We start from the raw sequence: 26,484 nt of genomic DNA, 5'->3' as shown, positions 1-26,484 counted from the left end.
GAACATCAGTTTTAGAAGGAAAATTGAAGAACTTGTAGTTAGAGGTTGAAGAAAAGGACATTTAGATCATTTCTAACTAATCTATGAGAGAAAACCCAAGTCAAGTGGGCAATGCCATCAACTTAAAAATTCGGGGCAGCTATTTGCACACACTAAAATGGCTCAATGCAGCCACTTAAGTGACATTTATAAAAATAAAAATTATCATTTCACCCTTTCGTTTTGGCTTATTGCACCCACCACCACCTATCGAACAAAAACCCAAAATCCACTTTCTTCTTCTTCCTTCCTCCTGTTCTCTTTTTCTTTCTTTTATTCTTCTTCTTTTTCATATCCATCTCCTTTTAAGTTTTGTGAGAGGTTGAATCAATGGAGATTAAGTTTTAATTTTTTTTTTCAAGATATCTTATTTATTTGAAATGTCTTTTATTTTTTAGCATTTAATCATCAAGGACAATGGAAAACCGCTATTAAAACCTTACAACGATGATTTTGAATTGAAGAACTCAAAGATTTTTTTGGAAGTTATGTTCGGTAGGTTTAGATCGAATTTGTTGTAGCAAATTTGGTAGGTACCTAATATTACTAAACAAATTCGGTAAGTACCTATCGAACAGAACTTTCTCATGTAAATGACTTCGACTCGATTGGAAGCATTTAAGGTAAGAAAAATAAGTAACATCAAAGCTTAAAACCCTCATTGAAACCTTTTTAGATTCAAAGAAGAAGTGATCAAAAAGAGAGAAGGAAGAAGAAGAAATGGTTAGATACCTTTAGGAGGGTGAAATTAGCAATTTAGGTTAAAATATATTTAATAGTTTTGTGTAGATAGTTATTTTAAAGTTAAGGTGGGTATCGCAAGATAGTGGGTGAAATGAGCCATTTTGATGTATACAAATAGTTGCCCCCTAAAAATATAGGGTGTCTCAAACATTCGCCTAAATGCTCTTGAATAGACAGATGCAAAATGACCACATGACCCTCGTCTTAAACCTGAAATAAAAAACCCTTTGAGTTCTTTTCCCAATATCAAGTGATAGAAATTTCTTAGGTATAATTCAAGGAATTAAGGTATTATTCAAAAAGATGGATTGAAGATGAAATTGATTAGATTAAAATTAATTTTTTATAGAGGTGCAAGTCCTTGAAGATGAATGATTTTATGAAGAAAAATTAAGGTTTTTTGTTACAGGTTGAGAATGAGGGTTTTTTTTTTTTGGTTAGTCTACAAAAAAAAAACAAAATTTCCAAAAGAGAATGTCATCGGCTTGAAAACACATTATACCCAAATTTGATAGAGTGGTGTCCAAATCATAAAAAAAAAAAAAAAAAATTTAGGGAGGCAATTAGGTCAAAGAGAATTGAACGACGAAGGGGAGGGAGAGAGAGAGAGAGAGAGGGAGGGGCAATCAACCCGAAAGAGGGGGCATGTAAACAGTTAAAAACACAGGGGGCTATTTCAACTTATAACCAAAATAGAAAGTGTATTAAATAAACTAAAGAGGCCCCCTTTGGATCTGCCCCTATCAACAACCCATATAACATTTGAAATATTACTAAGCTAGTAAGGCTAGACTTACTATAATTTTTAAATAAAAAAAAACCTATATAACCCAATTTAAATGAAAGAGCACATAGAACTTGTTTATCTTAGTTTTCATGATGTAGTCAAACAATGGAAAGGGGTGTGCCTAGATATCAATTGCCTGGTAAATGATTTGTCAGGTAAATGTTTTTTTTTTTTGTCAAATTTCGAAGGCAACATTTTTTATTCTCCATCAACTTAAAGATTTTATTTCCATGAAAAATAAAATCTCAAAAATAAAATAGGGGTTTAGGGAAGGAAGGAGTATAGGTTTCGAGAAGAAAAACTAAAGATTTTTTTCAAGATGTCTCTCAGACGAAGATTGGATGATGAGTCAAAGACAAGCTTGAATTGGTTAAAAAAAAAGTACCTAGTTGGTGAGATGTGAATTGTTAACCTCACTCTAGTTTGAAAGGGGCAAAGGAAGCTATGAGTAAGGTGAATCATTCAGTGGGAACATATCTCAACGATTCGAGCAAGTTAATTCATTTCTATGAACCTTTCTCTAAATTATTCGTTAAATTTCCAATGATTCACCTCACTTTTTTACTTTCAAAGGCCCTTTTAAAACATGTGTGAAGGAAGGGGTTCTCTCTTGGTATTTTTAAAGGATTAAGGCTCGTTGCTTCTACAGTTGAATCCTATTCTTGTGTCTAGATTAGTATGGATAAAGAGGTCTTTATGTCATCGCTTTTCTTAAAGATTGTAGAGAAGAAGAATTTATGTTCTCATTATGCTTTATTAATGCGAATGAGTGACCATGTATGTAAAGACATGGGCGAATTTAGAGTGGGGGCAATGGGGGCACTTGCCCCCATAAGTATTTTCAAACATACCAGGAAGTAATGGGCTATTGCGACTTATAATAGCGGTGGATAAAGAAATTTGTCGCTATTGCCCCCATAAAACAAAATTGCACTCTTAATTGCCCCCACAAAAACTTTTCCACTTTTACATTGCCCTCACAAAATTCTTTTACACTCTTAGTTGCCCCTAAAAAACATTGTCCACTCTTATGATGCCCCCACAAGGGTAAAATCCTGGCTCCGCCCTTGTGTAAAGAGTTTGGTAATACTAAGATGGCAAAGGAGGAACCTTGGGGGGTTGGCTGAATGGCAATTTCGGACCGATAAGCAATTAATGCTCATAGGTTATGAGTTCGATACCTAGTATGAGCATTAATTCCTTTGGGGACACACGCGATGGCGCACCCCCACTTACCTGGTGCGTGTGGTGTGCCTTGGGACTAATCCTTAGACAAAATCATGATCTATAGATTGGGAAAAACCTAGACATGAGCCCAATCCACTGTCTACGAAGATACCCAATTATCAAAAAAACATAGCAAAAGAAGACACTTCTATCTTTGATTTATGAATCATGATAAAAATACAAATACGCGATTGATGTGGTAATGGTAAGTGCACACAACCATAGATCTTTTACTTCATGATACATAAGGAAAAAGATCTTTGATCATGTGCACTTGCCACGTGAAACAAGTATAGACTGCATGTGTCAACACATCTTTTTATCATTAGTCTTGATTTATACCTTTCAATTTCATGTGTTAGGCATTGAAAGGAGCAAGACCACGAGGGTTTTTTTATAATTTAAAAAAAATAAAAAAAAAAATGGGTTGTAATGTGTTTGAAATGAGAGTGTTGTGGTCATTTTATATTAGTCTTTCATTCAAGACCAAAGTCAAGGCGTATGCCATGGTATCTCCAATTTTCACTTAAAAAAGTCGGCCTTTATGTAAAGTTTGAAAAAGTTGATGCTCGATGGATCATGGGTGCAACGAAACGGCCAAATTCCATGAATGCCTTTCCATTATTGGAAAGCAAACCGTTAGCCGTTAGGTTACTTCCGTAATTAATGATAGATTCAAGGGCATTTACATATAAAGCCTCTTCCTCGAAAAAGAGGGAAAATATCTCAACTGTCGCGCGTCTTCTCAGGCTCGCGCTTTCGTTAACAAAGCAAACCAGAAATCCTTCTCTCTCTCTCTCTCTCTCTCTAGGGTTTTTTCTTCATCTGTTCTCCGCTAAATTCAATCTTAAAGATTCGGATTTATAGGTAAGACCAGAGAGAGATTAGGGTTTGTTCTTCGATGTCGAAGACGACCTCTCAAAAGGGTTACGGAACTCTTCCTACCGAAGTTTCTTCGACTTCGACTTCTGGGATCGAATTCTTCTCTCAAGCGAAACAGAGAGGGAAATCGATCATTGCGACTCGTCGTCCATGGCGAGAACTTGCGGATCCATCAACTTTTATCCGACCGTACAGTTTTGGTGAAGCAATGGTTCGTATCAAGAAAAATCTCACTTTTTTCCGAGTTAATTACGCCATTATTGTCTTATTGATACTGTTTTTAAGTCTTTTATGGCATCCAATATCGATGATCGTGTTCTTGGTCGTGTTTGTTGGTTGGTTTTTTCTATACTTCTTCCGCGATGAACCTCTCATGGTGTTTAATCGAACATTAGATGATCGCGTGGTTCTGATTGTGCTGAGTGTGATTACGATTGTTGCCCTAGTTTTTACTCACGTGTGGTTGAATGTTCTGGTTTCGCTTATAATTGGGGCTGTAATTGTTGGCTTACACGCGGCATTTAGGATTACTGATGATCAGTTTCTCAATGAACAAGAAGGTATTGATGGAGGATTGCTTTCGGTTGTGGGGCCGAGTTATAGTCATGTGTGAATCTGATGATCTTAATTTTGGTTTTGGAGTGGTTTTGAGTAAGGATTTTGGTTATCTGGACTTTGATTTGAATCAAGTGCAGTTCAGCCTTGTTCGTTCAATCTGACATCGGGGTTCTTCAATTGTTCTGTAATGGATCTGGTTTGAAGAGGTGGAAATTTCTGCTTACATTTCTTTTATATTTGCTTTATGGAAAGTTTAACATTTCTAAAGTTTGATTTGATTGTCATTGTTTATAATAGCTTTTCAATAGAGGTGCTCAGATTACATCGAGTCTAGATTGTTTATGCTTATCTTTATTATATTTTTGTTGATTTGTTTACTTGAATCGATTTGTAATTGTTATTACTGCAAATTGACCCTATTTTTGCCCTTCTAGATTAAAATGGTTGTACATCTGGTTTTCAGCTTAATAGCAATGTAAATTTAGGAGGGACATTCATGTAACTTTTGTGTGGAAACTATGAATTAGGGAACATTCATTTGAAGACGTCTTAGTTTCTGCTATATGATATAGTATGATAAATATCATCTTTTTTTCTTTTGAGCATAATTGGTTTTAAGATATATTGCTATAAATCTTTTATTGGTGTGGTTGGATTCTGAAGCTTGTTTGAGAATGCATACCCAATTGCTCATGCGAAATTGCATTTACGGGGCCAACTATTTTGACTTAATGGTTGTCATTTGTTATTGAAATAGTTCACTTTATAAAAAGAATAATGAAAAAGATTGCAAAAACAAATCCAATTCTCTTATTTGAATTGAGGGAAGTATATGAATCGAGTTAAAAATCAAAATGGAAAAAATTCTATAACTATAATAAGTAATCAGATGGTGATACTTCATTTTTATTTGAAGTCTATGTAAGTGATTAGTTGTTCCTCAGAACTCTTTCATTGCCTTGAGTAGAAAAGGGTTAGGCTAGTTTATATAGGACATGCAGTTGATAGGTTCGTTTTGAGGTGAATGGGTCAAGGATGAAAGTTGGTTTCTTGTTCAATTTTATGAGACAGACACTTCTAGGAAAGGGGAATTGAAGAGCCAACCGGCGCTGGGGGAACTGTTAGTTACCGAACACTACCTTCTTCTTTGGAATGAACAAAGACCATACGCCTAGATTAGCGACTTCTGGTTTAGGGAGATGAGCCCTTCTCCGCATAGGGAAATTGGCCTAGATCCGGATACACCCATCCATCTCTTTGTCCCGCCACCCCACTCCCCGCCCCAGCTTCTTTTTCTCGCATGCCCCATAGAGAGTCACCCATTCCTTCTCTCTTTCCGCTAACACCAGATTCGTAGGTCTTATATCCGAGACAAGGCGACAGTATTCTCATTAAAAAGAATAGTCCGTATTGTCAGGAATCGGTTTTGACATAGCTACCCTAAAGATTGGTTAACAATGCTCTGCACCTAGGACAGCCACCAAGCTATTTCAGCTTCTTTGGATTTGAAGGTCTTCTTCTAGTGGCACATGCTCCTTTAAACTTGTCAGTCCATCCCCCCACCTTTTCGACTTTCCTTTTCTATTTTGTTTGTTTTTTGAACCAGTTCTTATTTACATTTTAAATGCTTCAAAATGATATTTTGTTGCTTTTCATAATTTATTTATTTTTTGCTCATTATACATCTGTCCCGGTAAAGGGTGCACTTTAAAACAAACATTAATAGAGAACCTCCAAAACACAATGAATGTCGAAACAAGCAATATATATATATAAGTTGAAACAAGTAATTTTTACAGAATCGGATCTCTCTCTTAACCCTCGAGAGGGGAGTGCTATGTTTTCATTTTTATTTTATTTTTTGCTTCTTATTTCCATGTCACATTTCACTTTTAGAACATTAAATAGCATGATATCTATCACCCACAAAAGCAGAATGCAATATTAGGGTAAGGATGAGGTAAATTATAGGAGCCTGGGCTGTACTGATGAATGTGACCGTCTCCTTTTTAAAGAAAATAGCTGATGATGCTTAGGCACTTGATTTCCCAATACATAGTGGATGATATAATGAGAAAGTAACTATTTGCCTTCTGGTTGCATTAGCTTTTACTGAATTATTAAGAGTAATGCATCTCAAGTTATTTAAACAATTATTAAGTTCTAGTATATTTAAACAATTATTTAAAAGATTCGGGAGGCTTGCCAATGGACGGGAATTCAGACATCCTTACTCGAGGCTGTAAGAATCGATGGATGTGTGGAGCATAAAGAGTTTTGGTGGTGTGGATCCCTTTCCCTGAGTAGCTGCACATGCATTAGTCGGCTATGCTTATGCGGAATGATCTGTCCACGAATCCTGCTATCTGGAAGGCGTTGGTGACTCGTGTGTAGCGGTTCTAGAAAAGTACGGGATGTGGGCTGCAGTTTTGATAATTTCTGGACTGTTTTGGTGATTTTAGTCCATCATATGGCCTGGAGAGATGCCGAGTCTAAATTGTGCTTTTAGTGGCATGGCTGAATTGGTTTTGGGGTCTCATGTTGAGCACAAGATTCGTATAGGGACTGGTAGATATGCTTCTTACCTTTTAGTACTGGTTGGACACTGGACAGATGCTATGCATCCAAATAAAAATATCTTTCTAACTGAAATTAGGACGCTAAGATGGGTGAATGAAAGAACTAAGAAATTTCTAATAAGAAATAATGCTTCGTGAAAATGTAAGATTAGCCCCATTGGTGATGAACTAGGTGAAGTCAATTGGGATGATTAAGTATCGTGTAATGAGGGCGAATTAGAGCATTGTTTAGGATTTTACAAGTTGAAGATTACAAAGAGCGAGAGGCAGGTAAAAAGAACACAGATTGAAGTAGCAAGAGCGGATGTGAACACACTTATATTAACAGGTAGAAATTTCATCAAGGAGGTCGAGGAGACCAACCAATGATACAAGAACAAAAGAACACAAGACATGCTAAAACTTCTCCATGGCATTATTACAAACCCAATCCCATGATTGTACTTCCTTTTCCAATCTTTGCAGTGATCCCTTTTTATGTTGAGTTGGTTGGACTCATAGTTTTTTGCCCTATTGTTTATGAGGATCCTAAAAATCATAGAGATGATCTCAAATGGAACAATTTGATCGGTGGTTCGTTTGGTGTTTCCTTGTTTGTTATCAAGCTTCAACTGTTGTAATTCGTGAAAAAATATCAGGGAAACAAACGCAATCTGAGTTAGAGTCGGTTATCAAAGATAGACACTGTGTCTGTATGTGTATGCTCTAGTTATGGAAGAAGTAATTGCTTGTATTCGAGAATAGATCCCTTGGTGTATGCTATATGTGAATGAATGAGACTAAAGAATTGCAAGCTATAACTCTGAAAGCTTCCTTTTGGAGTCCAAGACCATTAGAATAAGTAGAACCAAGGGATAAAGGGATTGGAGATGGTGCAAAACTAGAACCTTGGAGGGCTATACTGTATTGCAACCTTTTTTTTTTTTTATCAGTAAAGATGAATGTATTGCAACCTTTCTAAACAACACAAATGAAGAGGAAGGGCTAATAAAAATGATGACTTGGAAATAACCCGAAGCAATCATTTTTGTTATCTCGGTTCCATTAAGGATGGAGAGATTGAGAAGGATTTGATGATTAGGAAATAACCTGAAGAAATCATTTTCATTAACTTAGTTCTATTAAGGATGGAGATGTTGAGAAGGATGTTGTCCATTGAGTTAGAAATGGATAAGTAAAGATGCGGTGCGTTTATGGAATGTTATGTGACCAATGCATCCCAATCAAATTAGAAGGAAAATTTTATTAGACTGCAGTGAGACATGCTATCCTTTATGGAGCTGATGTTGGGCAATAAGAAACTATACATAGATGATGATGGTAAGACGGATAAGCAGTAACACTTAAAGAAGATGAAACTAGAAATGAATGCTTTCGTTAATATTAGGAGTAATTACAATAGGTGATAAACTACGGGAAAGTCAATTGAGATGATTTGGTCATGTGAAACAAAGGCTGATTATAGCCTCAATTAGAAGAAATGTGCAAGTTGAAGGTTTTAGAAGATTTGGAGAAAGACAAAAATAATGTAGGTTGAGGTAGAGAGCAACTATGGACACATCTTTGATATTACAAGTTTATAATGAGAGAAGGTGGAGTAGCAGTGGTTCGACACCAAAATTTGGATTCCAAAAATGCACCCCACCTCAAAAACCAAGAAAATTGCCATAACACGTCCTAAAATCACAAAAAATATCCTTTTTAGTATGTAATCTTCAAATCTACCCTTTAATTAATATTTTAAATTTCAAATAAGCCCTTCATATACATGTGTGTTTGCCCATGCCACCTTCTAGTTTATATTAACAAAAGAAAGACAGATTGGATTGAGGAACATAGTTCGTGCAGCTGACCCCAAATTTCTGGGATTAGGTTTTGATGATGATCTTCTCATAACAAAAATAACTAATTGAAATATTGTTTTTAATGTTTTTTATAACAAGTATGTTGTATTTTAGTTTCACTAAGCATTACAAATAGTTTAGAGTGATGTATTGTGTTTCTTTGCATATCAAAGTGTATTGCTATTCCTCCAGTGTGTCATTCAGCTGTCTTGTTCAAGACATCTTGCTGTATCAGCTTACCAAGTATCAACGTGTACTGTTTTTCCTCTAGTGTGTCGTTCTGTCTCATTCAAGGTGCATCGTTGTATAAGCTTACTAATAAGTTAGAGATTTTAAACCATGTTTATTATCTCTTGATTTGTTACTGCAGTCTCGTGGACTGTACAAGTTATGTTAGAAATTCAAAAAAGGAAAAGAGAGCATCATAATCATCATCATATACCTTAAGTCAAATATTGGGGTCGGCAACGTGAATTCCATTTTTTTCCATATCAAATATTGGGTTTTCCATTCATAAAGTCCTTTTGCTAGTAGAGATGAGAGGACGAGAAAATTGATGGTTGAAATAGTAGGAAAGACAACTAGCAATGAAAGCATTCGGGAAAATGTAAGCAGTAGCCCTAATAGGTGATGAACTAATCCAAGTCAAATGAGATGGTTTGATCATGTGCAACAAAGACCGATTACAGATTCAATTAGTAGGAATGATGTGCAAGTTGAAGGTCTGAAAAAGAGGAAAACCAAGAAAACACGGATTGACAAGGTGAGAGCCTATGTGAACATACTTGAACCAATAGATGACATGAATCTATACAGATACGAATGGAGGAACTGATGAGCAACAAAAGAAAATCACATAATTTGGATATGCTCGGAGCCATTTGTATTAGTTGATGCTGCAGTTGCAATCCTCCTATTAATTCCCTGATATAAGCTTGTTTGTTATGGTGTTTATATTCATCATCTCGTATTGCAATAGTAATAGACTTTGAGCTTGTGGGTCCAAAGCCCAGCTTACCTCTAAAAATAAAATAAAAACAGAAACATGGTGATGGTAAAAGTTCACCAGTTTATAAAGGTAGTGTGATAATACTTAATTGTTTCATTTTCTAAGCGCAGCTATAATCACTGGTGGTTTTCATGAGGACATTATTGGTGAATTTTTTGTCTCCAAGGTTTATGTGTAAAGGAGGTTTTACACACCATGACACCAAGGTGGCACTTATATTAGGGGTGAGGTTGTGCACTAACATTTTATAGCTGTTATTTAAAATTCATGTCTACATTTATTATTACATGAAGCTTAAGCATATATGAACCTACTCTCATAAGCAAGTATTATTTTGAATTGATACTGTTTCTACTAAAATATTTTTTTGACAAATTGATGGATGAGTCCCACTTTTTCACTTGCTTTTTAATTCATATTTAGTTACTATATTAATTAGTGGAAATGGATACGAACACACTTGAATTAATAGAAAACGTACTTCAAACAGAATTGAATGGAGGAACATGATTTATTTCTCATCCATTTTTTATGACTGATGATGATGATAAGCATGCATATCCATTTTCACATTTTGTAATCCTTCTTGGATCCCACCCACCAACCATCTTGTTTTGAGTCAAATCATTTCAAACCTGATCGACATTAGATGATATGCCCCTCCCGGTTGTCTTAATTAGTATCCCCTCCATAACTAAAGTATCTTCGAGGTTAATTTTGTTGTCCTTTCTCTTCTCCCACCTTCTAAAAATACCCTTTTAATTTTATTTTTTATTTATCTTTTAATTTTTCTCTTATAGAATCCCCACTTCCACTTTATATAGTCTTTTCTCTTCTACATCTTTTTCAATAATACCCTCATAACTGTATTTTTTTTCCTTTTTTATTACCTCCTTTAACCGCAAAGAGGATGTTTGTGCCTGGGGCAAACTCTAATACATCTATATAATAAAAGAAAATGATTATCTTCTCTCCCCTTCCCTTGTCTCAAACTTTATCCCCATAAAAAGAGATTTGAGTTTTAATCTTAGCATAAATCTTAAGAAAAACTTTCAATTTTATGTTAGTTAATAAGATTTTGATCGTTAAGAATAATTTAACTACAAAAGAGATTAAATGAAAACCAATTCAAACTGGTTGACTTGGTCAAGGGTTTTTTTTTTTTTTTTTTTTTTTAATATATATTGAAATGGGTTTCGGAGCCGAGACATACGTCAAATGCGTCTCAATTGGGTCCCTTCTCATTCCCCTTCTGAATCGTCTACCACTCAACTCAAGGTAAAAGCCTTTTTTGAGTATATAATTTTAAGAGCCTCAAATATATTAATTTAGTCCACCACGTGATGCCATCAATTGGATGAGAAATTAGGTCTTCTGTAGTCTCTCTCCTCTTCCCCCCCCCCCCCCTCTCTCTCTCTCTCTCTCTCTCTCTCTCTCTCTCTTAAGGCTTGGTTCATTAGCCATCAAGAAATGAATGTTGCACATGCACTGGAGATAGAGTGAGGTGATTCTTGTATTCTGGTTCCTGGACTTCTTTTGAAGACCCAATTTAAACTCCTTTGGAGGGCCTATGCTTCTGAGCTGATGTGCCAAAGATTGTTCCGTTCCTTAGGCTTAGGGGCCTCCACTTGCTGGATAAACTGCTTAGAGTTGTTTTGGCAGGCATGTCCCATATCGATGTAATGGTTTTCTTCTTCCTGTAGTCAAGTATGCTACACTGATAAGAGATGTACAGATTCTTGAAAACGATGGAGCCATGTTTACCAACTACTGACTATGGTCCAATGTTGTGGGGCACATATAGGGAACATTTTAGCCATCCTTGGCAAGTTATCTTCCTCATCACGAAATATCAGTCCATTATAATATTATTAACTACATAACAAATTAACAACTTACACGAACAATCTAGATTCTTCATATTCAAGACACCTATGTCAAAATCAGGTGAAGATTTTGAGGAGTCTTGAGGGATGAACAAATTAGCATATGATACATCAGTTGTACAAACAAGAGTACAAATATAGTAACAGGGAGTACAGGTTTTATTCCAATTTATCAAGTTAAATACCTCTTTGACGCCTAAGTGAATGTAAATCAAACTGGCAAGACAAGGTAAACCCAAGGATTTTCATTTCCCTTGAAGAGAAATTTAGGTTACCTAGGCGACCAGTTCCCCCTTTTCCCCTCATTTTCGAAAAGGGAAATTGATTTTCTAGTTAACCTGTACATGTCACTATCTCATTTGTTCATTGGACACTAGAATTTTCCAAAACAAAAAAAGGGTGGTTTCAAGACTGCAAAAATATATAATAATTAAGCATAATTGAAGGTCGAAAGAACATCCTAATTCTTAATAGTAGTTACTTTCACTGAACATCACCATCAATGCAAACCCGATCAGTGTATTGGGTTACCAAAAGCCGAACCTTATAACAGAGAAGGTATAGTTTCACTCAACAAAAAACCTGCATCCCGTGTCACATGCCCCTTGGAAAGCGGACCTGCCACGTAAGTTATCATCTGAGAGGATTCCTCCATAAGCATTCACCACCAAGTTTCCAGGATAGCATCCTGCCTAAAAAGTGCATAGCCCATAAGAAGTTGTGTTGAGCATAGAAAGAAATTGTAGAACTAAACCCAGCTAAGGCAAACATAAGGTTTCAATGAAACCTTGAAAAAAAAAAGGAAAGAAAAAGGGGCGCATAAATCCAGAAGTTTAGAACCCTTTGTCACAGTAAATATTGTTAATGCTGATTAAATTATAGTGCATGGCTTTTTGTGAAAATGCACCAGCCCCAATTGTTTATTATACAAAGTGGTGCTGCAGTATGTTTGTCCCAACTATGTCGTTTGCACAAAAGCACGAGTCCGACACAGGAAAGCCAAGACATGCCTGTGGTTACACAACAGAAGTATTCTAACACACCTATTGGGTGTGTGAGACCATGGGTGTATGACTTGATTATATCAATACAAATACAAATCTTGTGAAGTGTGGTAGAGCTTCACAATCCAGTGCAAACTATCTTTTTATTCAAGATCTTGAAACCCAGCCCCTAAAGTTGGGCAAGGAGTATTAAATAAATTACTTCTAGTCTTGGCCAGTAAATTATTCTTTAATTTACCTAGTGAATTCTTGTGTTTTCTCCCTAAATATTCTATATTGTATAATTAGCTGTGAAAATACTAATCATTTGGTGGAATCTGATGTTTCCAGTTTGTTACCAACTATGCAACAAACACACAGGTGTCATTGACCAACACCATACAAAGTAACAAATACACTAACTGCACGAATCTGATATGCATTCGTGTCCTAAAGTGTATTTAATATGTGGAAATAGTTAATTCAAGAGTACAATATGAAAGAAAAAAAATATTTAGATTCATATAATATATATAAATAATAGCTAAAAACAAAATATTTGAATATATTGAATTTCTTTTTAAATGCATTACTATGTGCACATGACATGGACAACATGGAAATTCTTAGAAAATTGAGTTCAGTTACATATGTGACAAAATTATTGACTAGAGCTGAAAGTTGGGAGGTATTTAATGAGACATTGAGAGATTTTAGGGAAATGATTAAAACAGAAATTCAATTTATTGCAAGTTACCAAAATTTCGTTTTCTTATGACAATATGTGGTACCTAACATTAATACCTAAGAAGGAAATATGGTTCATTTCTATTTTTTCCACTTTAACATTTTTTTGGATGAAAGAGGAGAAGATCTTGTAATTTTATACTTAGCTAATTTTCTTGTCGATGAAAATCATGAGGACAACCCAAGAATTTCAACAGCTCATTCAGTTCTTTCTAAAAAGAGGTGTCCTAAGAAGTACAACGATGTTAACCAGATTATAAATCAACAGTAATATGAGGGTGTTTCTGGAAGGGTGGACTCAAAATGTCTTCTCCAATAGAAAAAAGTGACCTTTGGACTATCCTTCCCTATGCCATCTCTTGGGATCTTTGGAAGGAGAGGAATAAAAGAGGCTTTCAAGGAATGGAAAATTCTTCTCAAGCTGTTATCCTGGAGATTTTGGGCCCACTCTACTTTTGGACCAAATTAAGTAAGGACTCTGAGGGTGTTTCTTTCAAGGATTTTGTATTTAAGTGGGATTCTTTATGTGCTTTGCAGTCGGTCACGGGTTTGTGGCTTGGCCTTGGGCCTTTATTTTTCTTTTCCCTTTTTTTTTTTCTGTTCTTTCTCTTCTTGTATTGGGGCTAGCTCAGCCACCCTTTTTCTTCTTTCTGGTTCTAATAAATTCTTTATATTAATCAAAAAAGAATAAATCAACAGTAACATGATTACAAATTCATCACTATATGTGGTGCCTCATTTCTCTAGGAACTATGCAGCAGATTTGACTTACCTCATGAGCTTAAGTCCTAAACCCCTGCCGTGGCTTTGAACTCAACATCAGCCAATCCCTGCGTAACATTTTAAACAGAGAAACAAAGAATTCAATAAATACAATCTATGAACAAGGAATGTTAATAATTTGAGGAAGTTTAAATGCGGCAGGTTATACAGATAAGAAAGTGTTAATAAACGAAACAAATTCACCAATCATTATAAATGCCATACTGGTTCTCCACGTTCAATGGCAAATATCATAGCAATAAACATATAAAATTTAAATATAAAAAAAACCCGAAAGAAAATGACTCTGAACTCTAGACAAACCTCAGATGGAGGGGTCTTTCGGATCTTCCTTGTTGGAGTTCTCATTGTAACAAATTCCTCTGCTGCTGTAGGGTGAATACCCACTGTGGAATCCAAGTCTGCCTTGGTCAGTCCAGCTTTAACAGCAACTGCAAACCCCTGAAATTTACGAGATATACCTCATGAACTGCAGATAACATAAAACTAAATTCAGAAAGCACTAAATTAGCTAAATTCATAAAGGACTACATTAGTTAGAACTTAGAAGGAAATTGCAGAAACCTGCACAATCTCTGGTGAATCTTCCCCACACATATGCAACCCAAGAATTTTGTTCGTCTTTGCGCATACTATAAGTTTCATGAAGACTCGGTCTGGCAGTCCAGAAAGAGTAGCCTTCAAGGGCCTGAAGTTGCTTGTGAAGACATCAATGTCACCGTATTCTTGGATAGCCTGCAAATATTTTCAAAACATTATGGCAAAGGGAAAAGCTCTCTTGTTGCAGATGTGGAGTACAATTTAAGGCACCTGTTCTTCAGAAAGACCAACTTGTCCAATAGGTGGCTGGGAAAACACAGCAGATGGTACAGCTCTGTAAAAATAAAAATCCAAGAAAAAAAGGTACATAATTACCCATTAAAAAATTCTTCCAACTACAAGATTTTTTTTTAATCGCTATAATAGACTAGGTCTTGATCACCTAATCAACTATCTCAAAGGTTTCAACAAGCAGAGAAACATAGTAGACTACTGTTTAGTTATTTAAAAATTGCTCCAACACTGGTTGTTATTCATTTTGAACCCTATAAGAACATCTCCGTATGACTTTTCAACATGTGTTGGTGCTATATTTCAATGGTAAATATTACAAAAAGCTTCTTTGTTTCTGTTGGATATCCAATGACCATTGCTTGAGAAAACATGGATTGTACCTATAATCTGGTTTGGTGGGTTCATTTGCAAACGCAGTTTTTGCAAATGCCACTCCCTCCATCAATGCAACCGGAGTCAAATTCAACCTGTCAGTTGCATCACCAACAGCCCAAATGGAAGGAACTGATGAACGAGAGTACTCATCAACCTGAGGAAGTCATCAACAGTGAAACAAGATAATTTGTAAAATTATCCCACATAATAGAGAACATGGTCTTAAATCTCGTCTGAGACTGAGATGAATCAAGTCATCTCAGTATCATCCATGAATGAGACAGCCATGGTATCTCACATGGGCAAAATCTCATGAGACAAACGAGGTGACTTGGACGATATTTTGAAAATCTTGGACAAGTCGGTAAAACTTGTCCAAGTCAACTGGGATTTTGTATATTTTAATCAAAATAATTCTTTTTTAAATTTATTATCTAAATAAAATATGATTTTATTACTAAACATCTTCTAATCTACCTTATTTTCTTAAAAAACTTGTAATTATTCTCATATAAATATTTATGATAAATAATGTAAATCGAGTTAAATGACTTATCTCGTCCGAGACAACTATGTCTCGTCCATGAATGATACAAGACGTCGAAACGAGTTTCGAAACCATGATAGAGAAAGGAAATGTTGAAGCCCTTAAATCACAAATTACCTCTATTGCTCCATTCTTTCCCATTTTCACCCCAATTGTCTCCAGTCCTAGGTTCTGGATTGCAGAAGAAGAAAAAATTCAAGTTCATCAAAGTAGTATCACACTATCACTTTCCAAAACCACTTTATACATCAAAATTTTCAAGCATGAAATTTAAAATCTCACAACAGAGCATCAAACCTTAGTGTTTGGTCTACGCCCTGTTGCAAACATGACATGAGAGAAACCATCAACAGTTCCTTTATTAGTCTTCAGAGAGAACGATCCATCTGGTGATTTTAGGATTGCCTCAGGTGTTTCCTCAGTGTGGAACTCAATTCCTCTTAGAGATATTTGTTCGGCAACAAAATCTCTAATCTGCATAAATTAATGAAGTCAGTGAAGAAACATTCTGATCCCAGAACACATATGTGAAAAACCAATGTTTCCTAGAAATTCTCACCTAGGGCTTAAAATGGATCGTGTTCGGGCCGGATCTGAGTATATCCATATTCAGATCCAAATGTAATATATAGATCCATATCTGTATCCAACTTGGATCCTATGAGCTAAAACCATATCCGAATCATTTTGCTTTCACTAAATCCTGATCCGAATCCAACCCGACCAAAATACTTGATTCAGGTCGGTCGAGTCGGATAATTCTGGACCGCACAACATTTTTTTAATAATCTTTTATTTTATAAGACTTCAAGTTATATTAAAGTAGTAGGAAAAATATATTTTGAAATCTCACCTCCTCGTCAAAGCCTCTCAAGACCTTCTTTTGCCGGATAAATACATGAACTTCACTTGACAACCCATTAAAAATGCCCGCAAACTCCAAAGCAATATAGCCCCCACCTATTATTGCAATCTTTTTGGGTTTTGAAGGTAAATCAAGGGCAGCATCAGAGTCTATAGCATACTCACTTCCAGGAATATTCAGAATGGAAGGACGTCCTCCAACTGAAATCAGAATGTGTCTTGCAGAGTAGAGTTTCCCATCCACATCAACAGTGTGCGGATCCACAACCTGTGGTGGTCATCATTAAGAACCACAAGAAAAATATTGTAATGCATAATTCAATATATGCTATCTATCTTTGAATTTTAACCTGGTCTAAGATCATCAACCCACCTTTCCACGACCTTCGATTAATGCTACGTTAGCATTTTTCAGAATGTTCTTGTAGATTCCGGTGAGACGTTGTAACTCGGCATTCTTATTAGCCATCAAGGTGCTCCAATCATGCGTAGGATCAGTTTCATATTTCCATCCAAAGCCACAACTTTCTTCAAAATCGTGAGAATATTTGGATGCATACACAAGTAGTTTCTTTGGAACACATCCCCGGAGTACACATCTAGATTAGAGGAACAAATCAGATGCATATGGAGAAAAAAAATATAGATCACAATTCTAAAACTACTTACAATTTAAAAGAAAAGTAGCAATAAATCTCCCCAATACAATAAAATAAATGGTTTGGATTGGTAACAATTGAGTAGTAGACATGATCAAATTTCAGGCAACTAAGCGACCGAAATGGTAAACAGTTTCAGATGTGTACTCCAAATGGTTATATTTGCAATATGATACGTTAATAGTGTGTTTTTATGCTAATTTAACATTTGCTAAAATAAAAGTTTCACAGACTTGTGTTTTTATGTTATCAAGCAAAATGAGGCATCTACCTCAAATGTGGTAGTGTGGCACATTTGAAGCAACTTATTTGGGACAAGGAGAGGCGAGGCCAGTGAGACACATGGCTTACACCATGTGCATCTCACTTAAAGCGGAAGGCACACTAAGCACGCACCTCAATGAATTACCCAAATAGGTGAATTTTTCAAGTTGTCTGCAACATATTAATATACAGCATCTCGTATACCAATACAAACTTTAGTTAACGTGGAGGGGCACCTAAGAACCTGACTAAAAGTTAATGTAAAACTAGAACTGTGGAAAAGGAATCCTTAGGAACCAAGATCTAACATAAATAAGACCAGCATAAAATATAGGTAGCGCAACTTCAGTAAGGACACACAATGGATAGGAGGGTAATTATAATTTATCTACAAGAAACACCTCCAAAGAGACCACTTTCAGTGTTCAAGACTTCAAGTCATCCAATAAGATAAGGATATTGGTGAGCACATGACTATTGAATTGGCATTGATTGGTGAAAGGGGATACAAATGCTAATCAATTAAGGAGCAAAAGTTACAAGACAACAATAAGAATAACTATGATTTACAAACTGAATGTTGGGCATTCAAGAAACATGTTAATAAAAAGAGTGTAGTAGACTTGAGGATGTTGAAACCAACAAATGATAAGATTAAGAAAGATTAGAAAAAAAAGTACAATTAACAAAATCTAGTAACAGTCTCAATAGCATATAAAATAAAGGTGAGTCAATTGAGATAGTTTAGGCACGTGCAAGGAAGACCTCACTTTAATAAGGATACAAAATACTCTCAATTTTATGAAAAATTCTATCAACCGAAATTGACTTCTTTTATAGTCTACTGGTTGGTCGTGACCCCAAGACAGGAATAAGGGTGGATAATTGAGCTCCTCTCCCACAGCCTCTATCATGTCAAATGGAGGATTGAAAGCTTAAGGGAGTAGATGAATGATGGTACTAGTGAGAAGGAATGCTTTGATGCATATTAAAGACTCTAAAAAGAGAATACAAAGGCCAATACATTGAGCATGCTTCACTTGGGCACATGCCTCATCTCATCACCTTGAGCCACAAGCGCCAAGAGGCCTCAACACCTCGAGTGCACATTGCTACCTATACTACTTTGATCATTGCATGGTCTCCATAACATACGCATAATTTCCAAAACAAATATTATAATTGGTTTGACATTGATGAGCATTTCCATTTTGAATTTGACAAACATATACACTGGACTCTAGATTCATAAAAATAAAAATAAAAAACTAATAGGATCCCATATAGTGAAAACCGGGTTTTCTTGGTTTTGAACAGACCCACTATTTATAGTCTAAAAAATCTTTATCTCTTGATACTGTAACTCATACAATTCTCAGCTAAACTGCATCAAAAAACACTACCTCTAAAGAGAAAAAGAAAACCTTTTTTTCTCTAGAAAACCTAAAAAAAAGCGTGAGAAACCCAGATAGATTCTCTTCAAATTCCCCACTTCGAGCACACAAGAAGCCAGAAATCAAAAGCCCCAAAAGCAATTAAACCAAAACCCCATATTACATCAAATTAAATTAAAAAAATATCATCTAAATAAATCCAAATTACTTACGTTCCACCAACCCCACCAGCTCTCTCAGAAGCAATTGTTGCAAAGGGAAGTTCACAGATAGCAACCGAAGCACCGTAATTTGATGCAAAACGCGACGCTCGAACGCCACCACTCCCTGCACCAATCGTGAAAAGGTCGAAATCGAAGTGTCGAGGCTCTGCTCCATCTTCTAATTCTGCTCGAGCTGTGTTTAACCGTCGATATGGATTAAAGAAACGACGACAACCATGAGAGAGAGGTTTTAGGGTCTTGAATTTAAAAGAAGAAGAAGAATCAAAGGAGAGAGATGTTGGAGGAAGAAAATTAGGGATATTTTTGCAGAGGTTTTGAAGGGTTGAAGAAGAAAAGGTGGTCTTTGGAGCCCCAAGAGAGGTCGCCATATCTCACTCTCTCTCTCTATTCAAAGCTCGCTAATTAAAGAACGCTAATAGATTATCTGTAAATCTCCAATATTTTGTCATGGATATTTTTATTCCCCTAAATGCCCCTGGTTGACAACTGAAATGACAAATGCACATTCCAATAATATCTCCCCCCAAAAGATTATCGAAGAGCATTTCTTTAAAAATAATTTTTTAATAAAACGAGGTTGAAAACTTGAAATCCATAATTTGAATGAGAAGGTGAGGGGTAGGGTTGTCACTGATCTGAAATATACCAAATGCCCGAATCGATCTAATCCGGATAAACATTAAATTTTGGATTTTGAGATCGGATTCGAATCTACCCCAATCTGATCCAAACATATTTCAATATTTTTTTTTTTTTATTATTCTTAATTTCGTAAAAAAGCATATATAGATAAAATATTTTAGTCTTTTTTATTCCCCTTGATATTTGTAGTAGGAAAGTAGATTTTTTTTTTTTTTTTTTTTTTTTTTAAACATTGATAATTTGAAAATAAGGCATTTGGATCATATTAGGTCGATTTTGGATTAAGGATGAAATGAAATGGAACAGATTCAGTTCACATATTCATTAATCTGTTCGGATCGAATTGGGTACATCTTTAAAAAAAATTGGATCAAAGTGACACTGATCCGATACCGAACCGAACCATTACCAGCCTTAGTTAGGGGTTCAATTCTCTGTGACAATTTGTTAACCGTAGTTAGTACCTAGTGGTAAGAACTAAGAATTCTACATTGTGGCCACGGAGAGTCAAAGACCTAGACTTGAATCCTTGGTAATTGCAATTTACCTTGTCACACATGGAGAAATATTTGTGGGATTTTTTCTTTGAGGACTTTATTGTTAGATGAAAGTGATAATATGAGTTTGTAGTGATTTTCTTATAATAACTGTTTAATGTTCTGGCAATATATTTTTCATTGTAGATTTAAATAGACCAAAGTTTGTCCATGTTGTAATCCTCTTTAGAATTAAGGGAGTAAAGGTGAAAGAAAAAAAAATTGAGAGGTATTATTAAAAAAAAAAAATTAGGTTAAAGGATAAAAGATGAAAACAATAAAATGAATTAAAACTTAAAAGAGTGAAATAGGGGATATAGTAAAGTTATAATGAGTGAAAAGGAAAGACAATAAAGTAAACTCCACAAAAACTATTTTTATACACACAAATATACGTATTAAACAAGTAATAAAGTAACGAGAAAGTATCGTTCCCACGGAGACTAAATACCAATCAATTGCTAATTACCAATCTATCTCACTCTAATATTATCCAAACAATAGTAAAAATAGGATTTAAAAATAAACAAGGAAAATAACAAAGATAATAACTTTGAAGATTTAAATCAATGAGTGATAAAACCTAGACTTATAATTTTCTCTAAACAATTCACTTGATTGAATTCTTCTTCCCTTTATGATAAATTAATTCACTATGATTGTCACCCAAGAGTACTAAATTTTTTACATGCCTATATTGATGGTTATGTAAAAATATTCTCATAGATTAACTTCTTATATATCTATAAGAATTAAATCAATAAGAATTCATTGAGAATAAATTCTCATAAGGATGCACATGCAACCTGAGTACATATCTATCTCAAATTAACATATGTTATTCTATCTAGGTCATGAACATAAAACAACTCTATCGATATTATTAAGGTTCATCAATCCAATTCAATCAATGGTCAATTAGTTAAATCGTATTAAACATAGGATAAAATAAACAATCACATGTAGAAATAATCATAGAAAAAATAAATAAAATTAATCAAGTATCATTAATGGGTTCCATTATAACCCTATAATGAAAATTAATTCATCATTGAAAACAAAACGTAATCACACAAGTATTAAGTCATTTATAGAGATTACAACGATCAAGAAAAGAAATAAAAATTCAGGAAAATAAAACTCAAAAGTCGATCTCCAATTCTAATCCTCCTTCTCAACCTTATGCCTCCAAGAAAATCAAAAAATTACGAATCCTCTAAAAGTCTTAATATTTTTTATTTATAGGTACGGAGTTACTAGGGTTAAGTGTTCCAAAATTCGTCTTTAATTTGGCCCAAAAAATCAATGAATAATGTTGAATACGTAATTGGGTTGCGACTTCAAAACATGCCATGTTGCGCCCCGTGTTTCATCTCCATGCAGTACAATTCTAGAACTCGCGTTGCAGCCTCGCTTGCTATCAAGATGCGGCTTGAAATTTTTTTAGCTTGTATGCATATTTTTCTTCTTCCGAGAGTGAACCAATTTGAAGTCAGAATTTCTTCTAAATGTTAGCAATTATCTTAATGTTTCATAATGCTCCTGAATTGCAAAATGAGCATAAAAATAAAAATACAAAATACAAAATACAAAATCACACAAAAATATAGAATAAACTATATTTAAATAAAAACAACTAAAAGACTCTAAAATTAATAAAATATTATAACTAAAAGTGATTGATTCGCAGGTATAAAACCCACTCATCAATAGATGTGGTGTTGTTTTCAGCAATCCTCGCATATGGAGATATATTTGGTGTGATCAATTCATTATTCTTTTTCATCTCCTGCATTGATGCTTGTTAAGGAATCAAGACTTATAAAGGGTTAGCCAATGTAATCCAATAGGCCTAAACAAATTATTCTCACATTTTTTATAAACTCTCATCTTTACCTTCAATTTAGGAAGTTTCCATATTAGTTTCCAGTTTCCACTCAATAACACCTCTCATTATATTTGAGGAATTTGATCATCCTCATTCCCAAAATTACGTGACTCTGCCATGATAATTTGTTTCCTCGTAAGCTTTTTCTCACAGGCTCTCTACTACGTGACATGTGTTGCCTAATGAGGATAGTTTTATAAATTTGGAGATGCCATCAATACATGTGAGCTAATGTGATTAGTTGATTCCAGATCATATGAGTACTGTGAGGAAAAAGTCATTAAGCAAAAAAAAAATCATTTGATATGGGACTAGCCCCCGATCGTATACATTTTCTTGATCCCTTCACAAGATCTCTTTTAGTACTTGGTTTGAATGTCAAGGGTGATGGATGATTCGTACCACTATCTGGTAATCTCAATAGGCGATGTATTTGAGTTGGGCAAATATAGGTTTCTCATCTTCCCCTTCCCAACCTTGGGATATCATTGCACCCAAGGCTCGTTCTAAGCTCTAATGCTAATGCACTCAAGGCAAGTTAATAATTTTACCCAAACAATTTTCATTCCCATCCATAACCTAATCAACCATTTTTTTGCCCATGGATTGATTCATAAAGTTCTCGATTGTAAAATTTTCCTTGAGAAAATGCCTTATAATACAACAAACTTTTAATGGCGCTAGTTCTATGTGGGTTGATTTGGTTGTTTACAGTTTGGTAGAATACCCATTTTATAAAATATAGGTAAAAATGAAATTATTGCCCGACCCCCTTCCTAACTTGCACCCCGAGAATGATCTCTCCCATGTTCCCTTAAAAAAAACTCGGTTCCAGATCAATACCCTCTAACAATCAAGTTAGCATGAAATCAATAAAGACTGAGTTAGAGTGCAAGTCAAAAGTTCCTTACTTGTGTGTCTGTCTCTTTATGTATAGGCTTCAAAACTCCTCATACTAGTAACTTTCTTCTTGAAAAACTTACAAATATTTCAATAGCCTACATGAATGAGGATTTTTTTTTTATCCTTATCTTATTAATTAGCCTAAAAATCTTATGCTGGTCTCTTCCTAGTTTGATATGAAAGTTTGACTTTAATTAAAATCATGACGATCCCAAGAAATCTTTTATTGAGATTCACTATGATTCTCTGGTTAATTCTTTGACAAACTAACTACTCAACCGAGTGATTTGGGTTCTGACACGCTCCACTTAGGTTGAATCCTCTCTAGGAGTCAACTGAACTGACACATGGATGCCTCAACTAAACAACTCACCAGTCAAGTGTGCTTACTGACTTCAAGGATGCGACACATGTCTCTCATGACTCAACCTTGATATGTTTTTTAGTGGACACATGGAAACGTTTTATTGGTCCACATTATCAAACATAATTACATCTATATAAAAGTAGACACCTTGATGGTTTATTATCTCTTTAAAACACAATGATCCAAAAGATGTTGTAAGATTGTCATTAGTATATCTATTTAAAAACTTCATTTCCACATGGGGTGGCTATCACATGATTATCCATTGTTTCCATCGATAAAAAATCAATCATATCATCATGGCTAATCATCGTCAAACATTTATCTGCATTCTTCCGTGGATAATACCAAAAAAAAAAAAAAAAAAATTCCTCTGAAAATACCATTACATTTCCATTAAATATCCTCATAAATAAAATCTCTACAATTGTCCCATGTCTAGATCATAATGACTAAAATCTAATTTCATAAGTAGCATATAGTGGGAAAAAGAAAAAGAAAAAGAAAAATGATATTCTACTCATACATTTGTAACCTCGAGATTCATGTGTTGAGAAAAAGAGGAACAATCGAATCAAGACCAGACATTGGACTACCAATATCTTTCAAAAGTGAAATTGATGTTGTGATGAGAGAAAAGCCAAAAAATCATCCCACCAATCGTAATAGGTCTCACGAGAAGATAGTGCAAGAATCCACCCCACTCACTCCATAGACGGCATGGTTGTAGAAAAGGATCAAAATATCCCCTAGGGTCAAGGGATTATTAATGGCATGATAGTTATACAAGGGAACTTCTTGAAAATTAAGAGAGCGAAAATGATGAAAAAAGAGTAAGATTTATTTTTTGTTCATTTGACTACAATCATCTTTATATAGACTCTATTGATGGATACCACCTCGATTATCGTCGATGAACAAGAAGGATAGAGTTAATTGCTCGTACAACAGATCTCGATCAGACGATTTTGATTACTTTTACAACTTGAGTTGTTTATTTCTCCCGGGGGAACATCAAACAATGTTGTGTAGTTCATATTCTTAGGGGCCTTGATTCTTATTTGGAAAATTTACTTAATGCACTCAATTAGAAGGATTTATTTCTGAATCCCCCATAAGTTTTCTGTGGTAATTTGATTGTCCATTTAATATACGTTTTCTTTCTTAATGACCCTTGAATCCCTTTCAATTGGTGAGATTGATGATTCAAATTGTCGAGATTGATGATTCAAATCATCGATATCGACCATTGTTCCAATCCTTGAGATCACTTTTTACAGTCGTTGTGATTAAATATTGTAAAATGCCAATCTCAACAATTTGAATGTTGATCAACATTCAAATCATTGAGATCAACCTTGTTTCATTCATTGATTTCAATATTTCAACATGAATCATCGAGATCAACATTTGAATTATCTTGGTGGTTCGAGTTCCTCATTTTATCAGGGGAGGGGCGTTAAAAGAAAGGAAGATTTTACTTGGGGTGCATTTAAAAATACGTCCCTCCTGCAGGGTTTATTAATTAATTTTCTTTTAATCTCCTCACTCCTCATGTTATTCACGTTTTAATACTTTCGACATTGACCACAAAGTCTAGTCAAAGTAATCGAGGACGAATTCTTTGGAATTCCAACTTCTTTTCTAGCCCACGTTCAAGAATTCTTCGAGTTGACTCGGAATTTGATGGAATTGACTCATGGATAAAACTCGTACAAAACAACTTGTTGAGCCATCTCAAAAACTTGTCCCAGACAGAAAAAAAAACTCGGTTAATATATATGGTGTACGTTATTTATTAAGAAAATAAAAATGAATATAATTATAGTTTTAAATATTAAAAATATTTAATAAATATGACACATTTATATGATTTATCCAAGTCAACCCATGAATTATCAAGTTGACTCAGAGTCAAACTCTAAGTATAAGTTAGAACGAATGAGAAACAAATATATTTGTCAAATTCTGAAAGCCTTTTCTGTTAAAGTATCCAAGTTGTTTCCGAGAAAGCAACTTATTGATGATAATTCAGAACTTTGGATATATAGTCATGATAAAATGAAGCGCTAACACATACGTGGTTGATGTGGCAATCGCATAGAATCATAGATCTTTTTCTTCGGGATACACGAGGAAAAAGATATACGGTTCTATGCATTTGCCACATCTACCTCACATATGTGTTGGCTCATCATTTTATCATTAGTCTTCGATATAATGTAATAATTTGGACAACTAATGATTTTTTGGTTCAAAAAGACTCACTCGGTCTATACACGACTGACGTGACAAGGACACAAAATCGTTGATCTTTTTTCCTTGTGTATCATAAAGAAAAATATCTATGGTTATGTGCCATTGCCACGTCAGTTGTTTATAGAGTGACTATTTTTGAGTTAGAATATCACGACCCTAATTTGAAATCATTTTGTCTCATCATTGAGTTATTGATCTCATTAAAAGTGTGTTTATGGGGGGTGTGTGTGTGAGAGAGAGATAGAGAGGAGGATCGTAATAAAATGTTTTTTTTAAGCTTTCATTTCATATATGTAAGAGTCGTGATAATATGACTACCTCACATGGCAAACTCAAACAACTACCTTGACGTGACAAGTTAGAGAACTATAGATCTACATTCATCAGGATACACAACTACAGTTCCCCATAAAATGTATCTCGAGGGAATTTTGTAACTTGAGGATTGCAGATCTATGATTTCCGAACTTGTCACGTTAGGTAGTCGATTGAGTTTACCACATGGGGTAGTTAGATTATCACGACTCTATATGTAAACAACGAGTATATATTTTCAGTCGCTGCTTGACACCACTAGACAAGCTCATATCCCATGCCAAAACACACTTACCACCCTCAAGGACAAGAAAAAAGGCATCTGTTCACAAATCGCACCACGAC

At 34.9% G+C, this 26,484-nt stretch overlaps 1 protein-coding gene and 1 pseudogene across 4 annotated transcripts; one reads left to right on the top strand and one right to left on the bottom strand.

The window, feature by feature from the left end:
- The first annotated feature begins 3,525 nt into the window (after nucleotides 1-3,525).
- LOC147395648 (PRA1 family protein F2 pseudogene) lies at nucleotides 3,526-8,989 on the top strand (annotated as a pseudogene). Its single transcript, XR_015180350.1, has 2 exons — nucleotides 3,526-4,443; nucleotides 8,834-8,989. The product of XR_015180350.1 is annotated as a PRA1 family protein F2 pseudogene (transcript).
- A 2,966-nt stretch (nucleotides 8,990-11,955) lies between these two features.
- GR (glutathione reductase) lies at nucleotides 11,956-19,640 on the bottom strand. 3 transcript variants are annotated; one of them, XM_086449744.1, is made up of 11 exons: nucleotides 19,218-19,639; nucleotides 17,062-17,287; nucleotides 16,678-16,956; nucleotides 16,122-16,298; nucleotides 15,942-15,995; nucleotides 15,283-15,431; nucleotides 14,879-14,942; nucleotides 14,633-14,803; nucleotides 14,372-14,509; nucleotides 14,058-14,115; nucleotides 11,956-12,247 (listed from the first exon to the last, which is right to left on the bottom strand). In XM_086449744.1, exons 1-10 carry the CDS (start codon nucleotides 19,595-19,597, stop codon nucleotides 14,074-14,076), a joined length of 1,680 nt encoding a protein of 559 aa, XP_086305870.1. In that variant the 5' UTR covers nucleotides 19,598-19,639; the 3' UTR covers nucleotides 11,956-12,247; nucleotides 14,058-14,073. The 3 variants fall into 3 exon arrangements, with proteins under 3 accessions (XP_086305870.1, XP_086305872.1, XP_086305871.1); XM_086449746.1 differs by lacking the exons at nucleotides 11,956-12,247; nucleotides 14,058-14,115 and having other exon boundaries at nucleotides 14,401-14,537; nucleotides 19,218-19,640; XM_086449745.1 differs by lacking the exons at nucleotides 11,956-12,247; nucleotides 14,058-14,115 and having other exon boundaries at nucleotides 14,430-14,554; nucleotides 19,218-19,640.
- Between the last annotated feature and the right edge of the window lie 6,844 nt (nucleotides 19,641-26,484).

The sequence above is a fragment of the Akebia trifoliata genome, chromosome 8 (genome assembly GCF_017979445.1).
Source record: "Akebia trifoliata isolate Shusen 1 chromosome 8, ASM1797944v1, whole genome shotgun sequence".
Lineage (NCBI taxonomy): Eukaryota > Viridiplantae > Streptophyta > Magnoliopsida > Ranunculales > Lardizabalaceae > Akebia > Akebia trifoliata.
This window is presented reverse-complemented; position numbering and strand designations above follow the sequence as displayed.